The sequence below is a fragment of the Lepidochelys kempii genome, chromosome 11 (genome assembly GCF_965140265.1).
Source record: "Lepidochelys kempii isolate rLepKem1 chromosome 11, rLepKem1.hap2, whole genome shotgun sequence".
In the NCBI taxonomy this organism is placed as follows: Eukaryota; Metazoa; Chordata; order Testudines; family Cheloniidae; genus Lepidochelys; species Lepidochelys kempii.
Window position 1 is genome coordinate 2,047,731 of NC_133266.1, and position 24,823 is coordinate 2,072,553.

General features: G+C 52.7%; 1 protein-coding gene across 8 annotated transcripts in view; it reads right to left on the reverse strand.

Annotated features, from left to right (window-relative positions):
• Positions 1-24,823, reverse strand: part of TTLL4 (tubulin tyrosine ligase like 4) — a 44,817-nt gene that overhangs the window by 6,464 nt on the left and 13,530 nt on the right. For 4 of the 8 annotated variants that reach the window (XM_073304898.1, XM_073304900.1, XM_073304901.1 and 1 more), the window contains exons 2-15: positions 23,299-24,751; positions 18,901-19,013; positions 17,138-17,201; positions 15,910-16,034; positions 14,757-14,867; positions 13,615-13,691; positions 12,504-12,698; positions 12,340-12,422; positions 8,503-8,631; positions 7,969-8,091; positions 5,981-6,079; positions 5,058-5,192; positions 3,833-3,970; positions 112-214 (exon numbers count right to left, since the gene is read on the reverse strand). In XM_073304898.1, the coding sequence (XP_073160999.1) occupies positions 112-214; positions 3,833-3,970; positions 5,058-5,192; positions 5,981-6,079; positions 7,969-8,091; positions 8,503-8,631; positions 12,340-12,422; positions 12,504-12,698; positions 13,615-13,691; positions 14,757-14,867; positions 15,910-16,034; positions 17,138-17,201; positions 18,901-19,013; positions 23,299-24,665 (2,862 nt within the window). In that variant the 5' untranslated portion in view covers positions 24,666-24,751. Of the gene's footprint in view, positions 1-111; positions 215-889; positions 1,037-3,832; positions 3,971-5,057; positions 5,193-5,980; positions 6,080-7,968; positions 8,092-8,502; positions 8,632-12,339; positions 12,423-12,503; positions 12,699-13,614; positions 13,692-14,756; positions 14,868-15,909; positions 16,035-17,137; positions 17,202-18,900; positions 19,014-23,298; positions 24,752-24,823 lie in introns of those variants that run through there. The other 4 variants (XM_073304906.1, XM_073304903.1, XM_073304904.1 and 1 more) reach the window with 4 other exon arrangements.

The window sequence follows — 24,823 nt, forward strand, 5'->3', positions numbered from 1 at the left end:
GGGATAAACAGCAGGGGACTGAAATTCGGGAACATGCCACAGTGCCAACTCGTCGGGGGGGCCAGACCGAAGCAGCTGCGGCGAGTGCTGGGGAAGAGTGGCGTCTCACACCTGATCAGGTAGCTTCTGTGTCAAGTAATAAGCTCGCTTCATCTTCTCTGCCGTGAACTGCTCCGGGGCCGACTTCAGCTTCTCCTTCGTGGTGCTGCTTAGACTAAGCAAAGGATATGTGCAATCACTATTTCCCCACCCAAGGGTGAGCTCGGCTCAGTCAGCACTTCCTGCTTCCACCACGAACGCTTAGATCAGCAAGGAGACCCCCTTCCACAGCACCTCCAAGTTCACTGAACTATAGCAGCAGCCTAAGGGCACCAGCGGCTTATCCCAGGAAGTGAAGAACCACCTCCCAGCCACCCGAAACAGCAGGGAGAAGTGGGGGAGAAAAGGGAGCTGCTGGATATGGAAAGCAACCAGACCTGATGTGACGTTCTGAGTGTATGGACCATATGAACTGGAACCATAAACTCCCTGAACATTAAATCTCACCAAATGAGGGTAAATCCATCCTCATCATCGTATCCACTCATTATATCCCGCACCTGAACATAGCCATTATATCAACATACCCCCAATATCTCAATGTTTGTACTTTGACCCGTTAACCTTTCACCCCCCATCAGGGGGATATTGCAGATTATGTATTCCTTACGCCATCCAATCCTAAATCGAATTTTGCACCCCTTGATAATCTGTACCTTATTCCCTGATAACCAGAATTGTCTACGCTTAAACTCTGTACCATTTTTTTTTAATTTTAACATCTTAATAAAATTAAGATCTCACTGAAAAGTGACAGGGCCAGAAAGAGTTAATTAACTCACAGACTGACCTGACCCATGGCTGAACTTTAAAGACTGGTTAGGAAGAGATGTAAATGAATAGCGATTTGAAATGCAGCCGGCATTGTTAGAGGTAGAAGGGGAGATGTTTCTCAGGTCTTGTGATGTAGGCAAACAAGTCTTGTCTATGGCTTTAGCTTTGATTCAAAGATCAAAAGAGGAATATTAACATGGAGTGGGCTGTAGCTCAGGAAAGCTCATGCTCAAATCAATGGGTGAGTCTCTAAGGTGCCACAAGTCCTCCTGTGCCTTTTGCGGACACTTAGGAAGACGCTTGAGTGAAGCGGTATTCTCATCTCTGTCTCTGGGAAGGCTGTGGGAACCCGCGTCTGAACTGTTGATGAATAAATGACCCTGGGCTAATGGCCAGGGTGTTTGGGAGAAGGAAAGTGAAGCCGATTGTTTTCTCAGGCCAAAAGGCTGCTGGAAATGTATAAAAACCCTGGGACACGATTCTTCTTCATCTCAGATCTGCTTTGGGTTTCGAGAGGGGGAAACCTTAAGCCATCAGGATTGAGATCCCCAGTCACTGACTGGAGTCACCCTGAACACGGACATTGGACTATAACCTCTGGACTATTTCTAAAAGGACTTTCGGCCACTACAAACTCATCTCTGCTGTGTATCTGAACCTCAAGAATTGAACTCAAGTCTGTCTGCATATTGATCTTTTAACCAACGCTCTCCCTTTTCTTTTTTAATAAATTTTAGTTTAGTTAATAAGAGTTGACTGTAAGCGTGTATTTGGGGTAAGATCTAAAGTTATTATTTGAGCTGGGTCAGGGGCTTGGTCCTTTGGGGTCAGCAGAACCTTTTCTTTTATATGATGAGACAAGATTTTCAGAGTTTATCATCATATGTTTGACAGGTGTGTCTGGATGGAGCCCTGAGGCTGGGCACTTTAAGGGAACTGTCTTGTTTGGACGTCTGAGTCACCAGGGAGGTACTACAGAAGGTGTTTTGTACTGGCTGGGTAAATCTAAGTATTGGAATATCCACCAGCGTTTATTTGCAGTTCCCCCTGATTGACTGACCTCAGCTGGCTCCTGGTCACACCTGGGCTAACACTTGAGCTGTAGCGATCAGTTTTGGGCCTCCTCTGAGAGGTGGTGCATTCAGCAGCACAGCTGCCCAGCTCTGAGCTTGGGGCATTGGTTCAGTCCCAGAGGCCAGCGACTGAACGACTAAGGTCACTACCGAGGGATTCCATGCGCCCCCCGGCTCAGGAGTTCTAACAAGAGCACGTGGCCAGGTGGGATTTGAACAGCAGAGGAGGAGAAACACTGAATATGAACTGAGCAGAGATTCAGCCTAAACGGAAATGGCAGGAGCCTGCTGCGTAACTCTTATGATTAGCTGCTGACAGCAGTGACATGAAACGTTTCGAGGTTCTTTTTGATACCAATGCTGGGAGGTGCGCGGCTGCCCCTGCAATAGTAAAATGCTGCATTTAGGGAGGTACAGACCATATATTGAACGGCCACGAGTATGCAAGAAATTGGCCCTATTTTTGCTCTAGCCAGCCCGTGGCCGTGGGAGTGTGGGGGCTGGGGGGCACAGCGGGTACATGAGCGTGCCTCACAAAGCAGCTGGCAGAAAGAAGAGCTGGAACTAAATCCATTTGATCACCCCTCCTTGGCTGTTCACCCTGGTTACGTTTGGAGGCAGGGATAGTTCTCGCATCGCCTTCCCCTTTAATAAAAGCCAAAGGGAAGGGCTGCAGATCTGTGCGGGAGCCGTAATAAAGCACCTAGCCCATCTCAGACAGACAAGCAGCCGGTGATCGGGGGACAGTCCCTGAACACAGACTGGTGACAGCATATTCAGAGGTGCAGGTCAAATGATGAACAGCAGAGACTCCTGCAAACTGAACAAGGCACAACTGCCCCTGTGAACTTGCAGTTACAGCCACAACGGCCTGTTTTGCACGGACACTTAACGCTTGGACCTCTGCCCATTGGTAGCCACTTCCAGGGACAACAGGGTCCAGACTTGCCAGAGGGACGGCCAGTGCCCCGGATCATCTCCCCTCCTTGACGGCCTTCTGTGGTCGCAAGACCGCTCAGATGCAGCAAGGAACCTCCCCTCCCCCGCCAGGAAGAGGAAACATTGAATGTGGTGACAGCACCAAGAGCAGCCCATCCTCTCCGAGGGACGGATATGCAGATCAGGCCCCGGATGCACTGAACCTGATCACGCTGCAGCTCGTGGGAACACGGGGCAAACCTACCGTGGTGCCTCTCTGGGCCCACGAAGGCCTTTGAGGGTTTACAGTGGAAATGCCTGCCAGGAAGTCTAGTGGCTAGTTACACACAGGGTGGCTCCACCAATAGGAGGAGGCGCACAGATAATGGAGCATGCTGGGACCGGCGCGCTGCAGGCTACCCCTGCGGGTTAAGATCAGGGCAGCTGCAGGCCACGTTCCCATGGGTCAGCCTAGGCTTAACAACTTTAATATTTAAAAACCGGACACTCTAGCAAGAGGGCCCCAAAGCCCAGCCCCCCATTCATTCCCCTTCCCCCTACCCCGTCACTCACTGCTTCCCCCTCCCCCCTGCCCAGGTCGGGAGGGACTGGCCTGCGCAGCTGGGCTGGGAGCTGCAGCTGCCCGACACAGGTAGGAGGCAGCCCCAGCTGAGTATGGGCTGGTGCAGGCGAGGAGCCAGCACCTCCCCCCACCACAGTAACCAGACTCGGGTGTCTGGTCAGTATTTCTGACCGGACACCGTCAGATCCCCTGTTCAGACTTTACGGTCAAACACTGGGCACCTGGCAACCCAAGGTCAGCCTTGATTTAGACTGTCAGCATGGCTTAGAGCCTCGGGGGGGGAGGGAATGCCATGGAGCATCGGCAGCTGGGCATGTCCATCCCTGCTAGAGGGTCTGGAAGGAAGAGGCCACATAGCCAGGCCCTTCTCAAGCCTCGCCCTGACCTGATGGCGGAGCTGCTGGCACTCCCTGAGCCTGATGCCACGTCATCCAGGTTGGGAAGAACAAAGCCAGCCAGGTTGAGGAGATCCCGGATCATCTGGCCCTTGATGCTCACGTCCAGCGGCGAATTGGAATGGAGGCTGCGAGGAAATCAAACGGACCTGTCTGAGCTCCAGGAGCCCTGCCCGCCTCCCCCAGCTGGAGAGCCATTCATGGGGCTTGTCTGGGTTCAGTTTGATTGAATGCTGGTGGCAGCTACGAAATCAACAAACCTGGGGACTAGCGCCCCCTCTCCACGGAGGAAGGGACAGCACAGGCAGCCTCACTGCCTTGAACTCATGTGCCTCAGCCCGCCCTAGACAGAGCCCTGCCTGGTCAGCCTGGGGGTTTCTCTGCTGAGGACACTGAGGGGGAGGACTGGTGCCCAGGCATCCATTAAAAACTGGAACCACCCATTCCTTTCCCTGGTGTCAGCGGACAGCTGCAAGACCATTGTCACTTTCGCTTTTGCTGTCTGGAACGTAGGAACTGCCGAGCCACCTCTGACCCACCGCTTCATCTAGCCCAGTCTCCTACTTCAGGATGCATCAGCGAAAGCCAGGCCGGTCATGTACGCAGGGAATTCCTTCGGGACCCAATGGCCAGGCGCTTAGCTCACAGAGCAGGAGGGCTTCCCAGCTGCACGCAGTGGAGGCATTCTGCTCCCCATGACCTACAGACATCTACGCTCGTCAGGTCTAACTAGGCCACAGCCTTGTTGCCCAGTCCCCTGGGGGTATGAGACACAGCCCTGCTCTGGTCCCTCGCAGCGCTTCAAACAACGCAGTGCCTTCCTCTGAGCGGACGGATTAGGTAAGGGGAGGTCAGGGTGCTCCCACTTAAAGAACGGATGGGTCGGCATCACTACCAGGGCACATCTCCAACTGCAGAGGTCTAGGACCCCAGAGTCAGGAGTGAGCACCCCAGCTCTTACGAGGCGACTGGCTCGCCCAACCCCAGCGGCGGGGCACCAGAGAAAGCTGCTAGGACCGAGAACACACAGGAAGAGTCCATGCTCGGTACGATCTCCCCCCAGCAGGAGCGAGTCGTGCTCCTACAACACGAAGCAGGGTTCGACAAACGGCAGCGTGCGTCTTTGATCGCAGACAGGGGCACGGGGCTAGCTAGGGAGCTGGTACACAAGGGTCACCCCTCGCCCAGCGACGCAGGGGAATGCCAGCGGCCTACCTGGGGGAGATGTTCACTTCCAAGATCCAAGGCTTGAGGTTCTCGTCCAGCATGACATCGAAGCCGAAGAGCTCGTGGCAGCAGTACGGATGCCGCACGTACATTCTCACCAGGCTGTTCACGTAGGGCTCGGACCTGACGGCAGGGGAGCAGACGCTTGGTTTCGGACGGGTAGGCCACTCGCACGTTCCCAGCTGTCTCACTGCTGCTGGGCATTACTCCCCAGCTGTTTCAACGCACCCTCTGGGAGCGGAATTAATGCCAGGCCAGCCCTGTGTGGAGCAGCGGTGCAGCACGCCACCACGCCTGGGGCTGAAGTCAGGTCCCGAGGGATCCCCCTAGAGCAGATCTGCAAGAAGCCACGTCCAGGCCCAGGCTGGGAGGATCTGCTTTAAGAATAAGATTCCCCCAGCACGAGAGAACTTTTCTTCCTGCCTCCTTCCCCATCCAGAGAGGGGTCAGGGCAGCTAAGCAGAGAAACGAAGCACTCAAAGGCCTTGTCCCCTGCTGTGCACACAAGGTCACGTACTCACAGAGGTTTCTCTCCACTCAGTGTATGGTGGGAAGGGCCACGTGCCTTCCAGCAGGTGCCATGGAGAGGAGAAAATACACCCACCCCTTGGTTGTACCGAGAACCGGTCCTGACAGATTTGCCGCAGGAAGCAGAGAGAGGTGGGATCCAAACTTCCCAAAGGGCAGCTTGGATCCAGTTGGTGGGTCCAGCCCCATCGCTAGATGGCCACTGATCTCTGGCTGCTATTATGGCTTTGAGGACAGAGCTGGATGTAGGGAGGGCTCTGGCGAGAAAGCCAAGAGACAGGGGCTTTCAAGCACAGTGGGGTTAAGGAAGAAAGGGGTCTGCAAACAGCCCTAGCTGCTGTGGACTCTCCTGCAGAGAGGCTGGGAGGAGCCCCAGGACTCACGCAATGATTGTTTTGATAACGATGTCCTTGATCTTCTCCCAGATGGCCTCGCTGTTGACCCCCTTTTGGCTCAGGTAGCTCCAAAGCGCTTTCAGTGCCCTGTGGAGACAGAGAGCAAAGGGAGGTCACCAGATCCGGCCCTGCCTCCCAGCATTCCCTTCAGCCCCAGCATATCAGAGGTTAAAGGGAGCTGCTTCCCTGCTCTTAGCTAGGTCCCAATGACCCCGGAGCCATGGTGGGGCACCTTACCAGGAAACGATCAATGCTGGGCAATCAGGGGGAAGAGCCAGTGCCCCCTTCCCAGAATGAGAGCCCCACACCCTCCCCTTCCCGCAGGCAGCTGCCCTCCGATTCTGGCTGCTGCTCTTGTTGGGCATGACGAAAGAACTGATGAGAACTAGACATGTACCACGCTCTTAGCGGGACGCCCCAAAGCAACCACTTGACAGGGGTGTCCCTTGCTGGACCAGACCCCGCACAAAACTCTCCCTCCAGTATTCCTTCCCAAGGCAGCTCCCAGGCTCCAGCTAGATTCCAAGAACAGACATTTCTGAGCCAAAGCAGCGTCCGCAAGGCTGTATGGGTGAGGGAAACAGGAGCCCCCGGGGGTTTGGAGATTCCCACACCACACCCAGCAGGGCAGAAAACAGACCAGCCCATCCAGATGCTCACCCAGGGGCCCCCAAACTCTGTTCAGTGATGGCCCCATTGGCAAGGGGTCAGGAACCCAAAGGTTACGTCACGCGGCGGAGAGGGGGAAGGTTCCCATCGCCTTCACCTTTAACATGGCAACGGCAGGTCTCAGGGCGCAACGCTGCATCTCTCGGGCTGGGCAGCAAGTGGCATCATGCACCATTTATAATGCTGCCAAGGCCTCGGACCCCAGTGCCTGTACCCAGACAGGAACAGCCTGGCATCCTGGGAACTCGTCACTTGGGGGGCACTGCTGCATGGTGGGGGAGAGCAGCCAATGGACACATCACAGAACACCCACGGGCAGAACCACCTCTCCCCCCATTTTGCGGTGCAGGCCTGCTCGGAAGGGATTAGCAAGATCTCCCCAGTGCTGCTCCCTGTGCAGTCAGGCAGCGGTGGCAACGTAACAGACAAACGTGGCATCTCTGCTCCTCTGAGCCCGGCAGACCCAGCACAGTGACGGGAGGGGCCTGGATCCCCATCAGCCCAGCAGAGCTGGCCCAGTGCCCAGGGAAGGGGGCCGGGAGGCTGGAGCCTCATGCATCAGAATTGTTAAGCAAGTTCCAATGGCACAGCCAAATTCTGCCCCCAGAAATACACCCACTCCCCAGAATGCTCTGTTCTACCTCTGTACCCCAAATTGTGGAAGCTGGGAGTGGAGAGGTGAATGGAGACAGAGCCTGAAGACAGCAGGGTTGCACCGATGTCAGTTAGGCAGAAAACGACTGGCAGAATCTCTTCTATAGGGGATGATTCACGAGCCAGACAGAACCCAGCATATGAGCCTCAGATTCCAGGGAGAGTGAGTCGGGGTGGCAGCGAGAAGGAGGTTTTTATACGTAACCCAAACATGGTGTCAATGGGGCCATTCTGAGAGACTCTGCAGAGCAGAACTGAAAGGTAAAAGCCTTGGAGCGGCAGCAGAGTGCCGCGTCACTCAGCGGGGCAGGCGTCTTTTAGTGAGTCGTGTGGCACATGTGATCCAGGGGACCAAGCCCCGAGCCGGACTCAGGAGACCCGGGTTCTAGTCCCAGCTCCACCAGTGACCCTCCCCTCCTACTTTGGCCAGCCCGCTCGCCCGCTCCCTGCCTCAGTTTCCCCACCTAAAACAGAGATGCTGCTGCTGCACCCTGGCAAAGCGCTCTGAGCTCCGTGCACAGAAGCAGGATATAAATGCTCCTATACCACCCAGTGAACCAGCACAATACCACTCAGTGAACCAGAGTGCAGCGAAGGGGAGCTGCCCTTGCCCTGGTCTCTGCCAATGCCAGGCACCGCCCCCCAGCCCCTACCATTTGTGCCCTTGACAAGCGGTCTCGTCCGAGTTGGATTTGTACTCCGCGTTCTTCTTGTTCACGCTGTAGTTGGTCAGGTGCATGAACTTGTTGCTGAGGCTCTTCATGGAGGAGGAATATCTGGGCCGGGGAGAAGGACAACGAACAGCCAATCGGATACTGAGCCAGGTATTGCCAATAGGCGTGGGGCTGGCAGCACGAATTCCATTCCAATGCCAGCTCCAACACAACCTTGCTGCCTCCCTCCCAGGAGGGCACACTAACGGCCCTTCTGCCCACCGCCCACAGGGGCTCAGAGCCAGGGGCACAAGAGAACACGGTCTCCGATGGCCCCGAGCACCCGCAGCTGTGATCTCTTTGCTGCGCATGGGGCTGCCAGCATCCCCCTCCCAGAATCAAACCTATCAACACAAGCTGCGTCCCGCTAGGGGAGCGGCTAACACACTGTAAGCACGGTGTGTCAAAAGGCTCCCGCCTGCGGAGCCCACCACGGCCACCCCCATGCAGACCGTGCTCCCCCTGGGGACGTACTTGCAGCTGGCAAAGCGCACTAATCCATCTTTGAACAAGTAGATCCTGAGGGGATCGTAGCAAGTGACGTAAACATAAATCCTCAGGTCAAACTTGCTCCCGCCAATGAGGTAGGGCTTGTGCAAGTATCTGCAAAGAACAAGAGAGCCAGGTAAGTGGATAAACTCTGTATGGCACAGGAGGGGGCCTTCCCTGATCATTGCTGCAGGAGACGCAGCAACTAGGTGCTGGGAGAAGGCCTGGCACCAGCAGCTGGTGGGCGCAGTACCGAGAATCACTGCCCAAATAATGCAATTCGAGGACTGAGCTTTCCACAAGGGAGACCCTGCAGTCCTATGGTTTCCATTCTGAGCCCTGTTTTGAACCAATCTGCCTTAAAACAAATCCAATCTGCATGAGCTTTCTTACTAATGGAGGAGGGGAGCAGGGAGGTTAATTGCACAAGGCATTTAGGAGATAAGAGCTTAGGGAAGGAGACGTTTTTCCACGCTTGTAAGTTCCGACAGACTCCCGGCTCAGTTTGGGGAAGAAAGCTGGTGGGGAATTTCCCATCAGAAATGCCCTTTTTGCAAAAATCAAAATTTACCAGGGGGGAAATTTCAGTTTTGCTGTAACATTTTGATCTTCCATTGGAAAAAACTGAAACCATGGCTCTTCATCTGGAAGTTTGTCAATTTCTGCCTAGTGACAGTGAAATTGACCAGGCCCTTCCAGGCAGGCAGCCAGCCAGCTGAAGGATTCTGTTTTGGTTCTCCTGGCAATCTCTTCCTTCAAAAATTTCACATTTTTGAATTTTTATCCCAATTTGGGATGGAAAAGTTTTCAAAACCATGGAACTTTTCGCTGGAACAAATTTCTGTTTTCCAGCCAGTTCCATTTCAGCCTTGCGGGGAAGTTTCTGAGTGATTTGCCTACAGAATTCACAGCTTTGCTGGCTGGAGCAGAAAGCCACCAGGACTACACTACAACAGATCTGTATTTCACGGGGGGAGAGCTGAAGTTGGAGCTTCTGCCAGGCAGATTATCTGAGGCTGGTGCTGGAAGAAATGATTTCAGTGTTTGCCACAAACTGTTTCACAAAGAGGAAGGTTTCCTCCAAGTATGTTTCGGGAAGAAGCTCTGCAAAGAGAATAATGTCCCTGCAGCCATGCTCTCTAACTACATGACAGACCCACTGAACCATCAACAGGAGGACAAAGTGTCCCACAGTTATGTTAATTCTTCAGTAGGAATAAAGGTTTCCTGAGCTATATAGGAAAGATAGGAAGTATAGCAAGAGACCACCCCGGGTTAACCAGAAGATCTTCAATGACCTAAAAATCAAAAAGATCCCTACAAAAAGTGTAAACTAGGTGAAATTATAAAGGATGAATATAAACAAATAACAAATAACACAAGTATGCAGGGACAAAATTAGAAAGGTTAAGGCACAAAACAAGATCAAACTAGCTAGAGACATAAAGAGTAACAAGAAAAAATTCTACAAATACATTAGAAGCCAGAAGACAACCAAGGGCAGGGTAGGCCCGTTACTCAATGGGGGTGTGGGGGGGGGGGAGAAAACAACAGAAATTGTGGAAATGGCAGAGGTGCTTAATGACTTCTGTGTTTCGGTTTTCACCAAGAAGGTTGGTAGCGATTGGACATCTGAAGTAATGAATGCCAGTGAAAATGAGGTAGGATTAGAGGCTAAAATAGGGAAAGAACAAGTTAAAAATTACTTAGACAAGTTAGATGTCTTCAAGTCACCAGGGCTTGACGAAATGCATCCCAGAATACTCAAGGCGCTGACAGAGGAGATATCGGCACCATTAGTGATTATCTTTGAAAAGTCATGGAAGACGGGAGAGACTCCACAAGACTGGAAAAGGGCAAATCTAGTGCCCATCTACAAAAAGCGAAATAAGGACAGCCGGGGAATTACAGAGTTCTGTACTGTCACGGAGTGTGGGGGAGTCCAGGCCCTGCACCCCTCTTCCTGGGATCCACTGAGACTCTCAGCCAGCCAGTAAAACAGACGGTTTATTGGACAACAGGAACACAGTCCACAACAGAGCTTGTGGGTACAACCAGGACCCCTCAATCACGTCCTTCTGGGGGAGCAGGGAGCTTAGACCCCAGCCCTGGGGTTCCCTGCGTTCCTCCACCCAGCCCCAAACTGAAACTAAACCCCCCCCCCCCCCCCCCCCCCGCAGCAGGTTCCCTCCTGCAGCCTGTCTTCACATTCCTGGGCAGAGGTGTCACCTCCCCCTCCCCCTCCTGGTTCAGGTGACAGGCTCTCAGGTCTCCCCTCCCCAGGGCACATTCCCAGGTCAACACTCCCCCCTCCCTGCTGAGTCACATCCTCACATGTACCCAGCAAGATAATGGAGCAAATAATAAAGCAATCAATTTGCAAACATCTAGAAGATAATGAGGAGATAAGTAAGAGTCAGCATGGATTTGTCAAGAACAAATCATGTCAGACCAACCTGACAGCTTTCTCTGACAGGGTAACAAGGCTTGTGGAGGAAGCAGTAGATGTGGTTTATCTTGACGTTAGTGAGGCTTTTGATACGGTCTCGCATGACCTTCTCATAAACAAACTAGGGAAATGCAGCCTTGATGGAGCTACTATAAAGTGGGTGTATAACTCTTTGAAAACCGCTCCCAGAGAGTAGTTATCGGTGGTTCACAGTCAAGCTGGAAGGGCATCACGAGTGGGGTCCCGCAGGGATCAGTTCTGGGTCTGGTTCTGTTCAATATCTTCATCAGTGATTTAGATAATGGCACAGAGAGTACACTTAAAGTTTGCGGATGATACCAAGCAGGGAGGGGTTGCAAGCGCTTTGGAGGATAGGATTAAAATTCAAAATGATCTGGACAAACTGGAGAAATGGTCTGAAGTAAATAGGATGAAATTCAATAAGGACAAATACAAAGTCCACTTATGAAGGAACAATCAGGAATCAATTTTGCACACATACAAAATAGGAAATGACTGCCTAGGAAGGAGCACTGAGGAAATGGGTCTGGGGGTCATAGTCAACCACAAGCTAAATATGAGTCAGCAGTGTAACACTGTTGCAAAACAAGCGAACCCCATTCTGGGATGTATCAGCAGGATTGTTGTAAGCAAGACATGAGAAGATAGCAGCTGGCCGACCGGCAGTAACAGCCAGCAGCTGGCCGAGTTCCTCACAGAGCCCTGCCTGCGGAGCCAGGTTAGGAGGCAGGACGGGGAGCGGACAGATAGAGTGATGCACATGGGGCTGCTAGAGGGACACAGACTGCGGTTCAGAAGGGCTAGTGCGGGGGCAGACTGGGCCATAGGCTCAGGAGCTAGTGGGGTGCCAGCATTGAGCCGGGGCAGATGTGCCTCACTGAAGGAGAGGCTAGGGGTCAGCCAGGGTCTGCATGGGGAAGGCTTCCCAACTCCCTAAAAATCCCCTTCCCCTAAAAAAACCTGTTCCGTACTCCTCCCACCCACCCCCAACAGCCCTTCAGGTTCATTCCCAGGCTCCTTCCCTGAAGGGGAGGAGGGGGACAGGAAATAGAGTTCTGTATGAAGTTTTAATGAATTATTACTCAGAGTCCTGTATTAATAAGCCTAGTAAGGAATCTATTTGTCAAAAAAATGTCCTGAATCTTTTTTGTTGTCTGTATTGTGCCGACAGGTTTGAAATTACCAAAATAACTAAAACTGGCGTGATTACAGGGTGTTATTTTGACATATAAAATATGCAGAATTTGAAAATCTTGTGCGCAGAACTGTTAATGTTTTGGCACAGAATTCCCATGGGAGTATCCGTTTGCAACCTGCTCTTAGCAAAGGACGCTTGGAAAGGTTCAACTCACCTCTGCACCAGCAGCGGTCTCCTCTTGGGCAGCTGGCTCCATTTGTGGATGACCTGGATCCCAATGCCCCTGGCCGACGCCGGCTGGAAAACACACCAGAGGCCATCAGTTTATCTGGCTGTAGCGGCAGCAGGGTAAGTCACTTGGCCCAGCTTGGTTCTTACTGGTTTTACGATCCACTTCTGGCGGCTACCACTCTCCTCCCAGGCCTTCCTCAGCAGCTTGATGTCCTGGGGAAGGATGAAGGACTGGGGGAAGAAGTTAAACTCCTTCTTGCCGAAACGAGCCTGCATCTTTGACAGGTTGCGCCACAGACGATCCTTCCTCCCGATTTGAAACGAGCCAGGGAAGTGGTTTAACTGGGAGAGAACCAAACGAACAGCAGTAAAGAGGTGTTCTTTTGCGGCCACATCCCTGCCTTCCCTCTCCACACTGCCCCTAGGCATGGGATACCCTCCCTCCCTCTCCTTCAAGCCCTCCCGCCCCCCAAGCAAGGTCAGCATGAACTAACCATCTCATGCCACTTTATGGCTAGCACTTCAAGGCCTAAAAATACTGTATCTACTTGAACTAGGCCTCTACTGGTGATGTGCATGTCTATGGGGCAAAGCGTTACGTGCACCTACGGCAACCAAGCTGGCAGAAGCCCAGAGCCTGAGCAGCACCCTTGGCCAACATTTATCCACTTTCTTAGCTCCCCTTATCTCCCTGTATTCGTCCAGTCCGCACCAAGGTGGTATCTGGATCCAGCTCAGGTTCACCACACAGAAGCTAGAACCCCACAAGCCTCATTGCAAACACAGCCCTGAGCCAACGTGAACAGAGGGGCTTGGTGTCAAAGGGGGTGGGGGGTCAGCGCAGGAGATTCAGCCACAAAACCGATGAGTTTGGAGATTTCACCCAACAAGGATCAGACTAGATGTGCATGGCACATAGTAAAACGGGTCCCCCTTGCTCTACCCTCCCCTCAGACACACCCCCCACCTGCATCTTCCTCCACTACCCTTTGCCCAGCATCAGTTGCAAGGATCTCGGAGCACAGCTGTTACAGAGGGAGCTCCTGGCTGCGTTAGGTCTGTCAGGGTTCACTTCTCCTCTCCCAGGAAGAGAAGCACATATTACTGCAGGAGTTTTGGGGAAGTGGTCTCGATACTGCACACCATAAGGGTATACAACCCTGGCCGAGTTCCTCGGCCTGTAGCAATGGGTATCCAAGGAAGCGCATGCAGCTCAGCCAGACGGCATCGCATGCACTGAGCCCCGACGCTTTCATACCTTCTGATGCTCCTTGATGGCTCGGAAGCCAGGTGACTTCATGTGATGGCCCCAGCAGCCCAACCAGTCACTGTTTTCTGGAGGAGATGAGACAAAATTGGGGACCAAATTCACCACCTGCCCAGATTTCATCTTAAACAAGAATGCGGGATCATTCTCCCCAACTCACCCTCAAGGGGCAGGATTGAGGGGCCTAGACAGTGCCAGCAGGAAGCAGGCATGCCTGCTACTGACACCCCTCCGGCTCTGCCAAGCCAACCATGTTGGCTAGGCTCCAGCTTTTCTAGGTGGCTAGTTTCCCTGTGAAGCTATCACCGGTGCAGAACACCCTGCACTGAGCACAGACTGCACCTCTCATCTTCAAAGCACCATACGTACATTAGTGAATTAATTCCCACAGCAACTCGGGGAGGCAGAAAACTAACCAGACCCCTTTTTACTGATTGGGAAACTGAGGCAGGGAGGTTAGCATCCTGCCCAAAGCGAATGGGAGGCAGTGGGAGAATACAGGACTTCTTGGCTTCCTCTCCACTATACTACAGAGCCTCTTTGCTGGCATCTTGTTATAATCCCGATGCACCGGGCTGAGGACAGGTGTCCTGACACAAGTAGGAGCCCTGCAGCTAGATTGGTCAAAGCCTGGCAGGACACACTGTAGGGGGAAAGATGGGCTGAATGATCTAAGGCGGCTTCTCCCTGCCCCCTCATTTCAGACTTGCACATCAGCAGGAGCTCAGTGTTCATGAGTTACACCCATCCTACCAGACGCGACCGCTTCCCCAGCGCGCAGAGGGAACGAACCACTGAGCTAGGAGACGCAGGAGGACTCACAACCACCTCTCCCGGCATGTCAAGCAGAAACAGCTAGCGAAGCCATCCTCTGCAAAGACCTTTGCGGCGTTGGCGACGTGGCTGAGGGGCTAGGCCGAGACCATTACGTGTATGCTCCTGCCACCTAACCGAATTCTAGTCTCCAGCAGTGAAAAGGCCAACACAGGCCCAGAGCAGAACTGCCCTCGGTTTCCCCCTTTGAGGGCAGCAGGATGAGACGTGGGAGGGATCAGACGCCTTCCCCTCCGGGCTGGGAGAGGGAGCTCACCACAGCCCCACAGCCTCAGCGCCTGCCAACTCAGCCGACTTACTCTTGCTGACTTTGAAGTGGGATCTGCCAATGGTTTGCTTCACGATGTTGGGGGTGACGGTGCTCATCTTCCATCGCAGCAGCTTCCTCTGCTCCCAGGGGAGCTTCTCCACTGGCAGGGAAAGAAGTGATTGCAAACGTCCAGGATGAGTGGAAAACAAGAGCTCACCTTTCTGTAGCCCCTTCTGTCCTGAAGGAACCTAGATGCCTTTACAAGCTTACCCTGAGGGGTGAATCGGGGCTAGCTGATTGACAGCCTGGGGGGAAAGGTGAAGCAGAGCTCTATACTCAGCTCAGACCACAGAAAGCTCAAGCAGGTGAAGTTATTACAGGAGGGCAAGGACTGGAGGGTGATAACTGAAGGGAATGGAGCGGGGAGAGCACCACCCAGCAGGGCTTGATCCCTTCCGTCAAACGGACCAATCCCTCTCGTGCCGGAGACCCTCAGAGCAAAGTGCCCCTTGTTCTCCCATGCTGGGAAGACTGCAGACAGCTTCTCCATGTTCTTAAGCCCGCTACAGCACGTTGACCCTTCCAAGCAGGGGATGGGCTGCCAGTTACCCCAGAGCTCTGCCCACGAGTACGTCTAATATCTTCTCTCTTCCCGCTGGCTAACACGCTAGGGACTGCGATCCCAGCACTGACCAGCCAGTTGTCTGGATCAGCAGCCTCTGGAAGCTAGAACGGTCAGATCTTCAGAGAAAGGAGCAAGACCCCCTGGAATGAAATTAACTCTGCAAAGGGGGAGAGCTGTATTCTTGGCACCACCTCATGATCAGCTGCTGCCCCGAGGCACGGAAGGCTCCCCCTCTCCAACCTCACTGCAGACGTTCTTAACCACAATCATTTCTAACCCCTTTGGGTATTTTAACCCTGCATAACTGTTTGCCTCAATAACATGGGGCAGGGAGTTCCACCAGCTTTAAGAATTAACCCGCGGAGGTGGTCATTTTAGTTTATTCCTTTAATTTCACAGAGGGGGTTACTTGGTCTTTTATCCCGGGATGAGAAGGGAGCACCTAACTGGCATTACTGTGCCACCATTCACTCCAGCCCTCCACTACTTCCGGTTCCTTCCACTCCCGGTCCGTGCTCATGGCTCCTCCCTGCCCCTTTCTGCTCTCAGCACTCAGAGGTCCTCAAACCCAGTTCACCTTTCTCATCCCGAGTACTGAAGTAGATGGTTGGAGGCACGGTGGGGAATAAACTGCATATGAGAGCTGGTTTGAGGATTCGTTCTTGGGCCGCAAGTGGCTGGGTCAAACACTCAATACAATTCCTGGAAAATAAGGGAGGGAGGGTCAGAAGGCTGGACTGTGTTGAGACAAGGGATGAGGCACTGACAACAGGTCCAGAGAAACGGGCATCCCCCAGTACAGCTCCCTGGCGGCCTCTCTCAATACCAGCTCCCTGCAATTCACCCCCATGGGCTCAGAAATTCTGTGACGCAACCGGCACCAGGGAGGGATCTAAGGCTCTGAGGCCGGTCACGGAGAGGCTGAGCTGTTTCTGCTCCAGGGCAGCAAGGAAGCCTGGCTGATAGAAAGGGAAGGATCAGGTGGAACTCCGTTGTCCTGACTGGAGGGGGAAGCTACCCCAAAGTGATCTGCACTCCCTAGATCTGCCCCTGTACAGCTGCCAGCCCGGGACAAAGCCAGCCCTCCCAATCCGCCAACCGCAGGGACGTTACACTCTCGCAGGGCGTGGCTGTCCCTCCTATCAGGAGTTTTCACCCCTCACTCGGGGACACCTGCAGCAACCGACTCCAGCAGCTTTCCTGTGCTCCGTTTCCTGAGTGAGTTTAGTGATGGCGGAAGGCATCCCACTGAGAGCCCTGGAGCACGAGGCCCAGGTTAGCCGCACAGGCTGTGTCAGAGCAAGCGCCCCTCTTCCCGCCAGGGGGCCATTTCCGAGGGCTTAGAGGTACATGCTGTCTCCATGGCCTAGTCGCTCCCTGCTGCAGGAGCCCAGGGGCCAAGCACTTCGGCCATTTGTGACATTCAGACTGGTCCCTTAGACACTGGAGCGAGGTGCCCGGCAAGCCCAGCTCCTTTGGCAGAGGCCAGGCAGCTGTCAGAGAGCCGCAACTAAGTCCAGCTGGGGCAAATCCCAACCTGTGTCCAGGAGTAACGAAGGGATAGGAGTGAACTGAAGACAGGTGCTTTACCCTGCAACTAGCGAACAGGTGTTTCTCGTTAAAGGTATTTGCATACTAGTCTGTATTGGGGACAGAATGCCTCCAATCAGCTGACTTTGATTTGAAATCCAGTCACTACATGTACTCTGTATCCTACACCCAAATGGCTTCCCTCTGCCAAGGGGCCAAGCGCCTGCCTGAGACACCAACCACTCTGCTGTAGGACCCCGTTTAGAACAACTAACCTGGAAATTAGAGCCACAGAGCCATTGGGTGATAAACCTGTGACGGAGGAGCTGTCTGACTCGCCTGCAGGAGGAGGAGAGACTAAATTAGACAAGGACTGGGGATGTTGTTGGAGATGAGGGAAAGTCTGAAACCCAAGGACCACCAATGCTCTTCACAGCCTCCCTCAACGCCCCCAAGCAATCACAGGAAACTGGCCAGGTGGGCTACACACAGGGGTTTCAAACGATCCCTGTTCAATGCCCCACAGAGCCTGCAACTACAACCAGCCAAACACCAGTTCTAATTCTGGGGCAGAGAATCCCAGATACTGGTGTGACATTCTGCACCCATATTCACCATAGTGATAGGAATAGGATAGATCTTCTACAACCTATGTCATGTAAAGTGTCAATGGAAAAGTTATGGTTTGCTGAATAGGATTTTCCTATTTGAATGCATGTATCATTTTTGTATCTGAAGTTATGAATACTGACTATGTGCGTGTATTTAGGTGTTTGCTCCTGGGTAACACCCACAAGGGGGGGGTACATTCAGTCTAGCCAGCACATTGTGAATGGACTATCCAAAGTTAATGGTTCATCAGCAGACAATGGGCCATGGAAAGCCTTAGTCTCACCTAATAACTCCATTTTGGTACCTGTATTTTTCCACAAAATGGGCTGGCAGCTTGGCTTTAAACAAAGGGGTTCCTGCCATATGGAATAAGCTATAAAAGGGAGACGTGACATCACCATGGGGCCTCAATCCCCGCCCCACACTCCACCTGGAAACACCTGAGGAACAAAGACGGAACTGGGGGAAGTGCTGGACCCAGACTGGAAAGAAGGAAGCCTGCCTATGTATGAAACACTGGTGGACTTTTATCTATCTGACCAGGTGAGACACTGCTTAATTCAAACCCTATTTAGTATATTAGGCTTAGATTGCGGTTTTGTGTATTTGCTAGGTAATCTGCTTTGATCTAGAAAAGGAGTACTTGTGGCACCTTAGAGACTAACCAATTTATTTGAGCATGAGCTTTCGTGAGCTACAGCTCACTTCATCGGATGCATACTGTGGAAAATGCAGAATATTTTTTTATATACACACAAAGCTGAAACCTGCTTTGATCTGTTTGCTACCCCTCAGAGTCCCTTATTAGCGCTCTTTCTTTAGTTAATAAACCGGTTTTATATTTTACCAAAAGCCGTGCGGTTTGAGTGAAGTGCTTGGGGAAAAATCTCTGCCCAGGAACCAGAGTTGGGGCACGTCCACTTCCTTTGGAGAAGTGGCGAGCTGGGTAATAACTCAGACACTGGTCAGGCTTTTGACCAGGGCAGAACAGTACAGCTCCGGGGTCCCAGGCTAGGAAGCTGGGGGTTTTCTGGCTGAAGCCTCACTCTACTGGCAGCTCGAGTGGCTGAGGAGAAGCCTTCATGTACCTGCAGCTGGGTGTGTCCCTGCTTGTGTGAGCACAGCTCGTGGAGGGGACTGCAGTTTGTCACAGCATCCCGGGGTGAGAGGGAGCCCCAGCTGGTGAAACAGAGGGCTCAGTGGTACCCCAGTTCCAGTGGTGGTGATGGTGGGGGAAGAATCCATCACACCTGGGTCAAACATTCCTGAGAAGCCATGGCCCACAGCCTCATTCACATCCAGCTCTCCACATCCCAGCCAAGCATCCTCAGCTAGCTTGTTTGGAAAGCAAGGAGAGCAGTGCTCATCGATCCCCAGTCACACACATGCACATAGCCCCAGCTCTTCTTGGGACAGCCGCACTAACCCTCCTCTTCCTCCTCATCCTGACTGCAGCCATCTTCCAAGCCATCAGGAAGCTCTTCTTCTGCATCAGCTTCAGGCTCCCCAGGGTCGAGCAGGGGCAGGTTGATGGCCGCCCTAGAACACAAGGAATTCAACGGAGAGTAAAGTCCATCCATGCAGCAGCACGCGTGGCGTGTCTCCATCATCACACCACGGAGGAATCTCAGTGGCCCTCGAGAAGGATCTCCGCCATGTGCCTGGGCTGACGTACGTTACACCAAGGCAGGGCGGCTAGAGCATGACACCTGCCCATCTGTCTTTGCTACAGAGATCCCCAGGGCACCTATACGGCTCAGATGAGAGGAGATGCGGGGCAGCACTTCGAGACATTTTGGGAGCCAAGGTACTTGTTGTGATGCTACACCCCATATTCGTCCCAGAAATATGGTTCTGATATGAATATGGCATAACGAAGATACACTTCATGCCAGATGGCTCATGTAAGATCTCATTGGCAAGGTTCTGATTCACTGAACGTGATTATCCAATCTGTGTGCCTGTATCATTTCTGTATCTGAAGTTAGGAATATTGACCATGTATCTATTCCAAATGTGCTACTCTGGGTGACACCCACAACTAGCTCTTCAGGTACAACAATGGAAAAGCCAGAGAGGACTGATGGCTCATTAGCAGAGACAATGGACTGCGAAAGAGCTCAGTCTTCCTGTGGATGCTCCAAGCAGCCTGCAAGTAATGGCTGCTACGACCCTGCAGAGACATGGGACGGAGTTACCTGGTACTGGACCCACCCCTTGGTATGCTGGTGTTTTTCCACTGGGAGACAAACCGTTCCCCCCATAGACAAGAGCTATATGAGGTAGGGGAGTGACATCATCATGGTTCTCCTCTGTCTCCCCGCCCAAAGAGACACTGGGAAACACCTGGAAACAAGAACTGAACTGGGGGGCGGGGAGGGGGGGAAGCTGAGCCCAGACTGGGAGGACATCCAGCTTGTGAGTGAAAGCACCTGAAGTTCCAAGCTGCAGACCAGTGCTGCTGGCTTTCAAGACTCTGCCATTTTCCTAATTCAACATTTAGGGTGAGAAATAACATTTTGTAATCTGTTTCTTTGTGTACCAAGCTTAGTTTGCGTGTTGTTTTATTTGCTTGGTAATCTGCTTTCTTCTGTTTGCTATCTCTTATAATCACTTAAATCTGCCTTTTAGAGTTAATACATTTGTTTTGTTTATTGTTAAACCCAGTTTGTGCAATTTCTAACTGGGGAAGGGGGTGGGGGGGGCAAGAACTTGTGCACATCTCTCTTCACATTGAGGGAGAGCGCGAATTTTTATGAGTTCGCGCTGTGCAGATTTTTCTATACAGCGCAAGACATTATACCTTTGGGTCTGCACTCCAAGGGAGCTGGGCACCTGAGTGCTGGGGCAAGTCCCTTAAGCTGAGTCTTCCCACAGCTGATCTCAGTGTCTGTGTCTTTCCGCAGCAGGGTGTGGCCCAGCCTGTGTGTGTGCTAGAGGAGGCTTAAGAGCCTGGCTCAGCAAGACAGGTTAAAGGGGGCCCATGCTGGCAGAATAGGTGGGCTCAGTGGTATCTCAGTACATCAGGTAGCACCTTAAAGGGGGGCAACCCGTCACACTTGTACCCTGGTCATGCTGGAGGGCAACAGGCTTTTAAAACCCAATGTGTCACGCAAAACAGGAACTCCTTTTGCTAACTGTGGGCCATGACACCCAAGCACACCATGGGGGAGACACCTGGGACTATTTATTGCCCTTCTCTCTAGCCCCAGCACTCTGGAGATGCAACTCAATTCCACCTCTTCCCCCACAACCACTCAAATCCCTTCCTGCTCTGCATGGTCTCCTGGCATCCTCTCACTTGGAAACAGAACCCCTTCCCCTGAATCTCAAGGGCTGCTGGGTACCATGACCTTGCTCTGGGAGATCTTTGCTGCATGTTCCTCTCCATAAGAGCATAAAAATGGCCAGACTGGGTCAGACCAAAGGTCCATTCAGCCCAGTGTCCTGTCTGCACACAGTGGCCAGTGCCAGGTGCCCCAGAAGGAGTGAACCTAACAGGTAATGATCAAGTGATCTCTCTCCTGCCATCCATCTCCACCCTCTGACAAACAGAGGCTAGGGACACCATTCCTTACCCATCCTGGTGAAGAGCCATTAATGAACTTAACCTCCACGAATTTATCCAGTTCTCTTTTAAACCCTGTTATAGTCCTAGCCTTCACAACCTCCTCAGGCAAGGAGTTCCACAGGTTGACTGTGCGCTGAGTGAAGAAGAACTTCCTTTTATTTGTTTTAAACCTGCTACCCATTAATTTCATTTGGTGGCCCCTAGTTCTTATATTATGGGAACAAGTAAATAACTTTTCCTTATTCTCTTTCTCCACACCACTCATGATTTTATAGCCCTCTATCACATCCCCCCTTAGTCTCCTCTTTTCCAAGCTGAAAAGTCCTAGCCTCTTTAATCTCTCCTCCTACGGGACCCGTTCCAAACCCCTAATCATTTTAGTTGCCCTTCTCTGAACCTTTTCTAATGCCAGCATATCTTTTTTGAGATGAGAAGACCACATCTGTATGCAGTATTAAAATGTGGGTGTACCATGGATTTATATAAGGGCAATAAGATATTCTCCATCTTATTCTTTATCCCTTTTTTAATGACTCCTAACATCCCATTTGCTTTTTTGACTGCCGCTGCACACTGCATGGACGTCTTCAGAGAACTAGCCACGATGACTCCAAGATCTCTTTCCTGATTACTTGTAGCTAAATTAGCCCCCATCATATTGTATGTATTGTTGGGGTTATTTTTTCCAATGTGCATTACTTGACATTTCTCCACATTAAATTTCATTTGCCATTTTGTTGCCCAATCACTTAGTTTTGTGAGACCTTTTTGAAGTTCTTCACCGTCTGCTTTGGTCTTAACTATCTTGAGCAGTTTAGTATCGGCTGCAAACTTTGCCACCTCACTGTTTACCCCTTCCTCCAGGTTATGAATAAGTTGAATAGGATTGGTCCTAGGACCGACCCTTGGGCAACACCACTAGTTACCCCCTCGACTTTGAAAAATTACCTTTTATTCCTACCCTTTGTTCCCTGTCTTTTAATCAGTTCTCAATTCATGAAAGGATTTTCCCTCTTATCCCACTTTCCTCACTTGCAGTTCAATCCCCTCCCTTCCGCGCCCCCCATGTCACCTCCACGCTTGCATAAGGCCAGCTCAGTCCCTAGGGAAGGTTTGGTCTGCTGCACTGAAAACACAAACCTGGATCCTTCGCGACTGCAGGAGCAGCCCCTGAGTGGCAGAGCTGGGTCTGAAACTGGCTGGGCTTTTCCAGGGACGGGTGAGCACTGCTACTTCAGAACCGGGCTGGCGCTGAGAGACACGTGCTCGGTTTTCAGACATGCTTCAGCAAGCTGCCGCAGCACCACTGTCCTGAGAACTGAGCAAACCGCTACAGGAACCCCTTTACTGGAGCAAAGACAGGCAAAAGGCCCTGACTGCAGAGGCCGAACTTCCTCCGCGCACGGGAAGCGCAGTGAGCCTGGCAGATCACTGGGGAAGTGAGATAATTAGACAGATCACAGGGGAAGCTGCAAAGGGAGCGAGGTCCCTTTGATCTGGGATTTAGTCACAAAGCTTTACCCAATACCTGACAGCTCACCTGCCATTTGTCCCTGCAGACAGACAGGTTCTCCAAAGCTCAGGGCACTTCCCTTTCATTTTTAGCAGGTCCAATTAAACAGTCATCTCTGTCTAAATGTTTGTTATTAGCACAGGAGACCAACCTGAGCAACACCGTCTGCACCACAGGGCTATTTGGTTATTAGTACAGGTCAGGGAACTGCTCCCGCACAGGGGCATCAGCGCGCTTGAAAAAAAAACGTTGAGCCAGCCGGCAGCTGCCTAATGCCATGCTGCAGCAGTAACACCTACTTAGTACTCATACAGCTCTTCCCAAAGGGGAGGCCATATAATTGACAGATAGGGAAACTGAGGCACAGATGGGCGGTGGAGAGACTCACTCAAGGTCACACAGGGAGTTAGAGGCAGAACCAGGGACAGAAGCCAGGCATACTGGCCGATTCCCTGTCTGGGGCACATGGCTTCTCTCAGTTCGACAGCTATAACGGATCATGGCACATGGAAGCAGTGCTCCTAGGTAACCTGCCTGCATTCTCAAGCAATCATCTTCCCATAAGCATCCACACCCCCAAGTAGGAATCTGGAACGGCTCTCAGAACAGAGAGAACGCAGGAGCCCAACACGAGCTGTGCCTGCCGAGAATTGCAGAGGGGCACCAAGGCCATGGCAGCCCAGTTGACCCCCCAGCTCCACAAAGGAGAGATCACGGAGGACTTTTCCCATGGTACTCACTCTGGGTCTCTCAGGGGAGCGGCCTGCTCCCACTTCGCATCCTTGCTCAGCTGGATGGTGGACATCTGAGCTGCTACCGCAGAGATGTCGGCATGGTGGGCTGGCTCGCTTTTCTCCACCTGGTCTCCACTGCTCAGGGCCAGGAAGTTCACAGTCCGACAGGGCGCACTGGGGTCCGAAGAGTCAGAATTGGAGGCTAAGAGGCGAACACTGATTCGTTTCGTGCAGACAGCGGCACTGTCGGGGCCAGCCAGGCTCAGGTTACCGCTTAGGCACCGGTTACCCATCTCCAAGTTCAAGGGGGCGGCCGTTTCTTTTGGGCTCAGCTGGGTGAGGAGATGCTGTTTCCAGTGGCTGTTCCTGTTGAATAGGTTGTACTGGAAGCCCGTGTTCATGAGGCAGGAGGTCTCAATCCTGCGGCCAAATTTGTTGTAGGTGTTAACTTTCCCGCTCAGTTTTCTCACGGCCTCTGTGAGCCGGATCTCTCGTTCCTTGGCTTTTAAAGTCTGCACCCGGCTCTCGCTGTCCTCCAAGTACAAAGAGGTTCGCTCGGCTCGGAGAGCCGCACTGGGCTGAACTGGAGATAGGCGGGACATGGGGGTGGCGTGCTCCAGGGCAAGGCCGTTGCCTTTCCCAGATCTGTTCTCCAGACTCATGGAGGAGCCGTCCCCGTTCCCCCCACAATGGGACCAAGATATCGCAGGAGACCTAGGGGGGGTCTTCAGTTTCTTGTTCTCCGGCGACTGCAGCAAAGGCACCTTAGCACTGTTTGGCCGTAGGAAGGAGTTATTGTTTAGCACTGGTTTGTACTGGCTGGACGTTTGTCTACCTGAGCCTAGAGGAGCACTCTTCCCCCCTGAGCCGGGCTGCTCCCCAGCTGCACTCGGCCGGGGGAACGGGTTCACCGCCGAGGATGCCATGCCGAGGTCAGCCTGGAGAGCTCTGGGTGGGAAAGGAAGCTGTCGGCTCTCCAAAGCACTGGACCGTAAGCAGATGGACTCGAGCCGCTGGTAGGGCTTGTGTCTGAGGTAAGAGCGCCGATACAGCAACGGGCTCCCAGCGAGGTCCGGGAAGGGATGGGGCGGGGACCGGGAGAGGGGCAGGCTCTGGTCACTCAGGTGACTGCTGCATAACGAGGCTGGGTACAAGAAGCAGGCGCGCTGGGGAGGGATCCCTGAGTGGATTGGCCTGTGGTCCTGGAAAGTATTTACATGCTTTCTTCCTAGCTTCCAGATGGGCTTCACCTGCTGCTGAGCGAGGAACCAGGCCTGGCTCTCGGGGGGTCTCTCCGCAGCTGGAACGGGGAGTTGGAAGTTGCTTCCCCTCTTGAGGCCTATGCTATAGTGCTCCGGTTCTGCAGAGGCCATGTAGAGCCATAGCACACCAGGCAAGGGCTGACTCAGAATAGGGACTCAGACGGGATCACCAGCATCTTCTCCAGGGTCCAGTCAGCCTGCAGCAAGGACACAGTAAGCAAAAGCCTTCAGCTGCAGCCCGCACCACTGGCAAAGCTCACCCTGCCCAG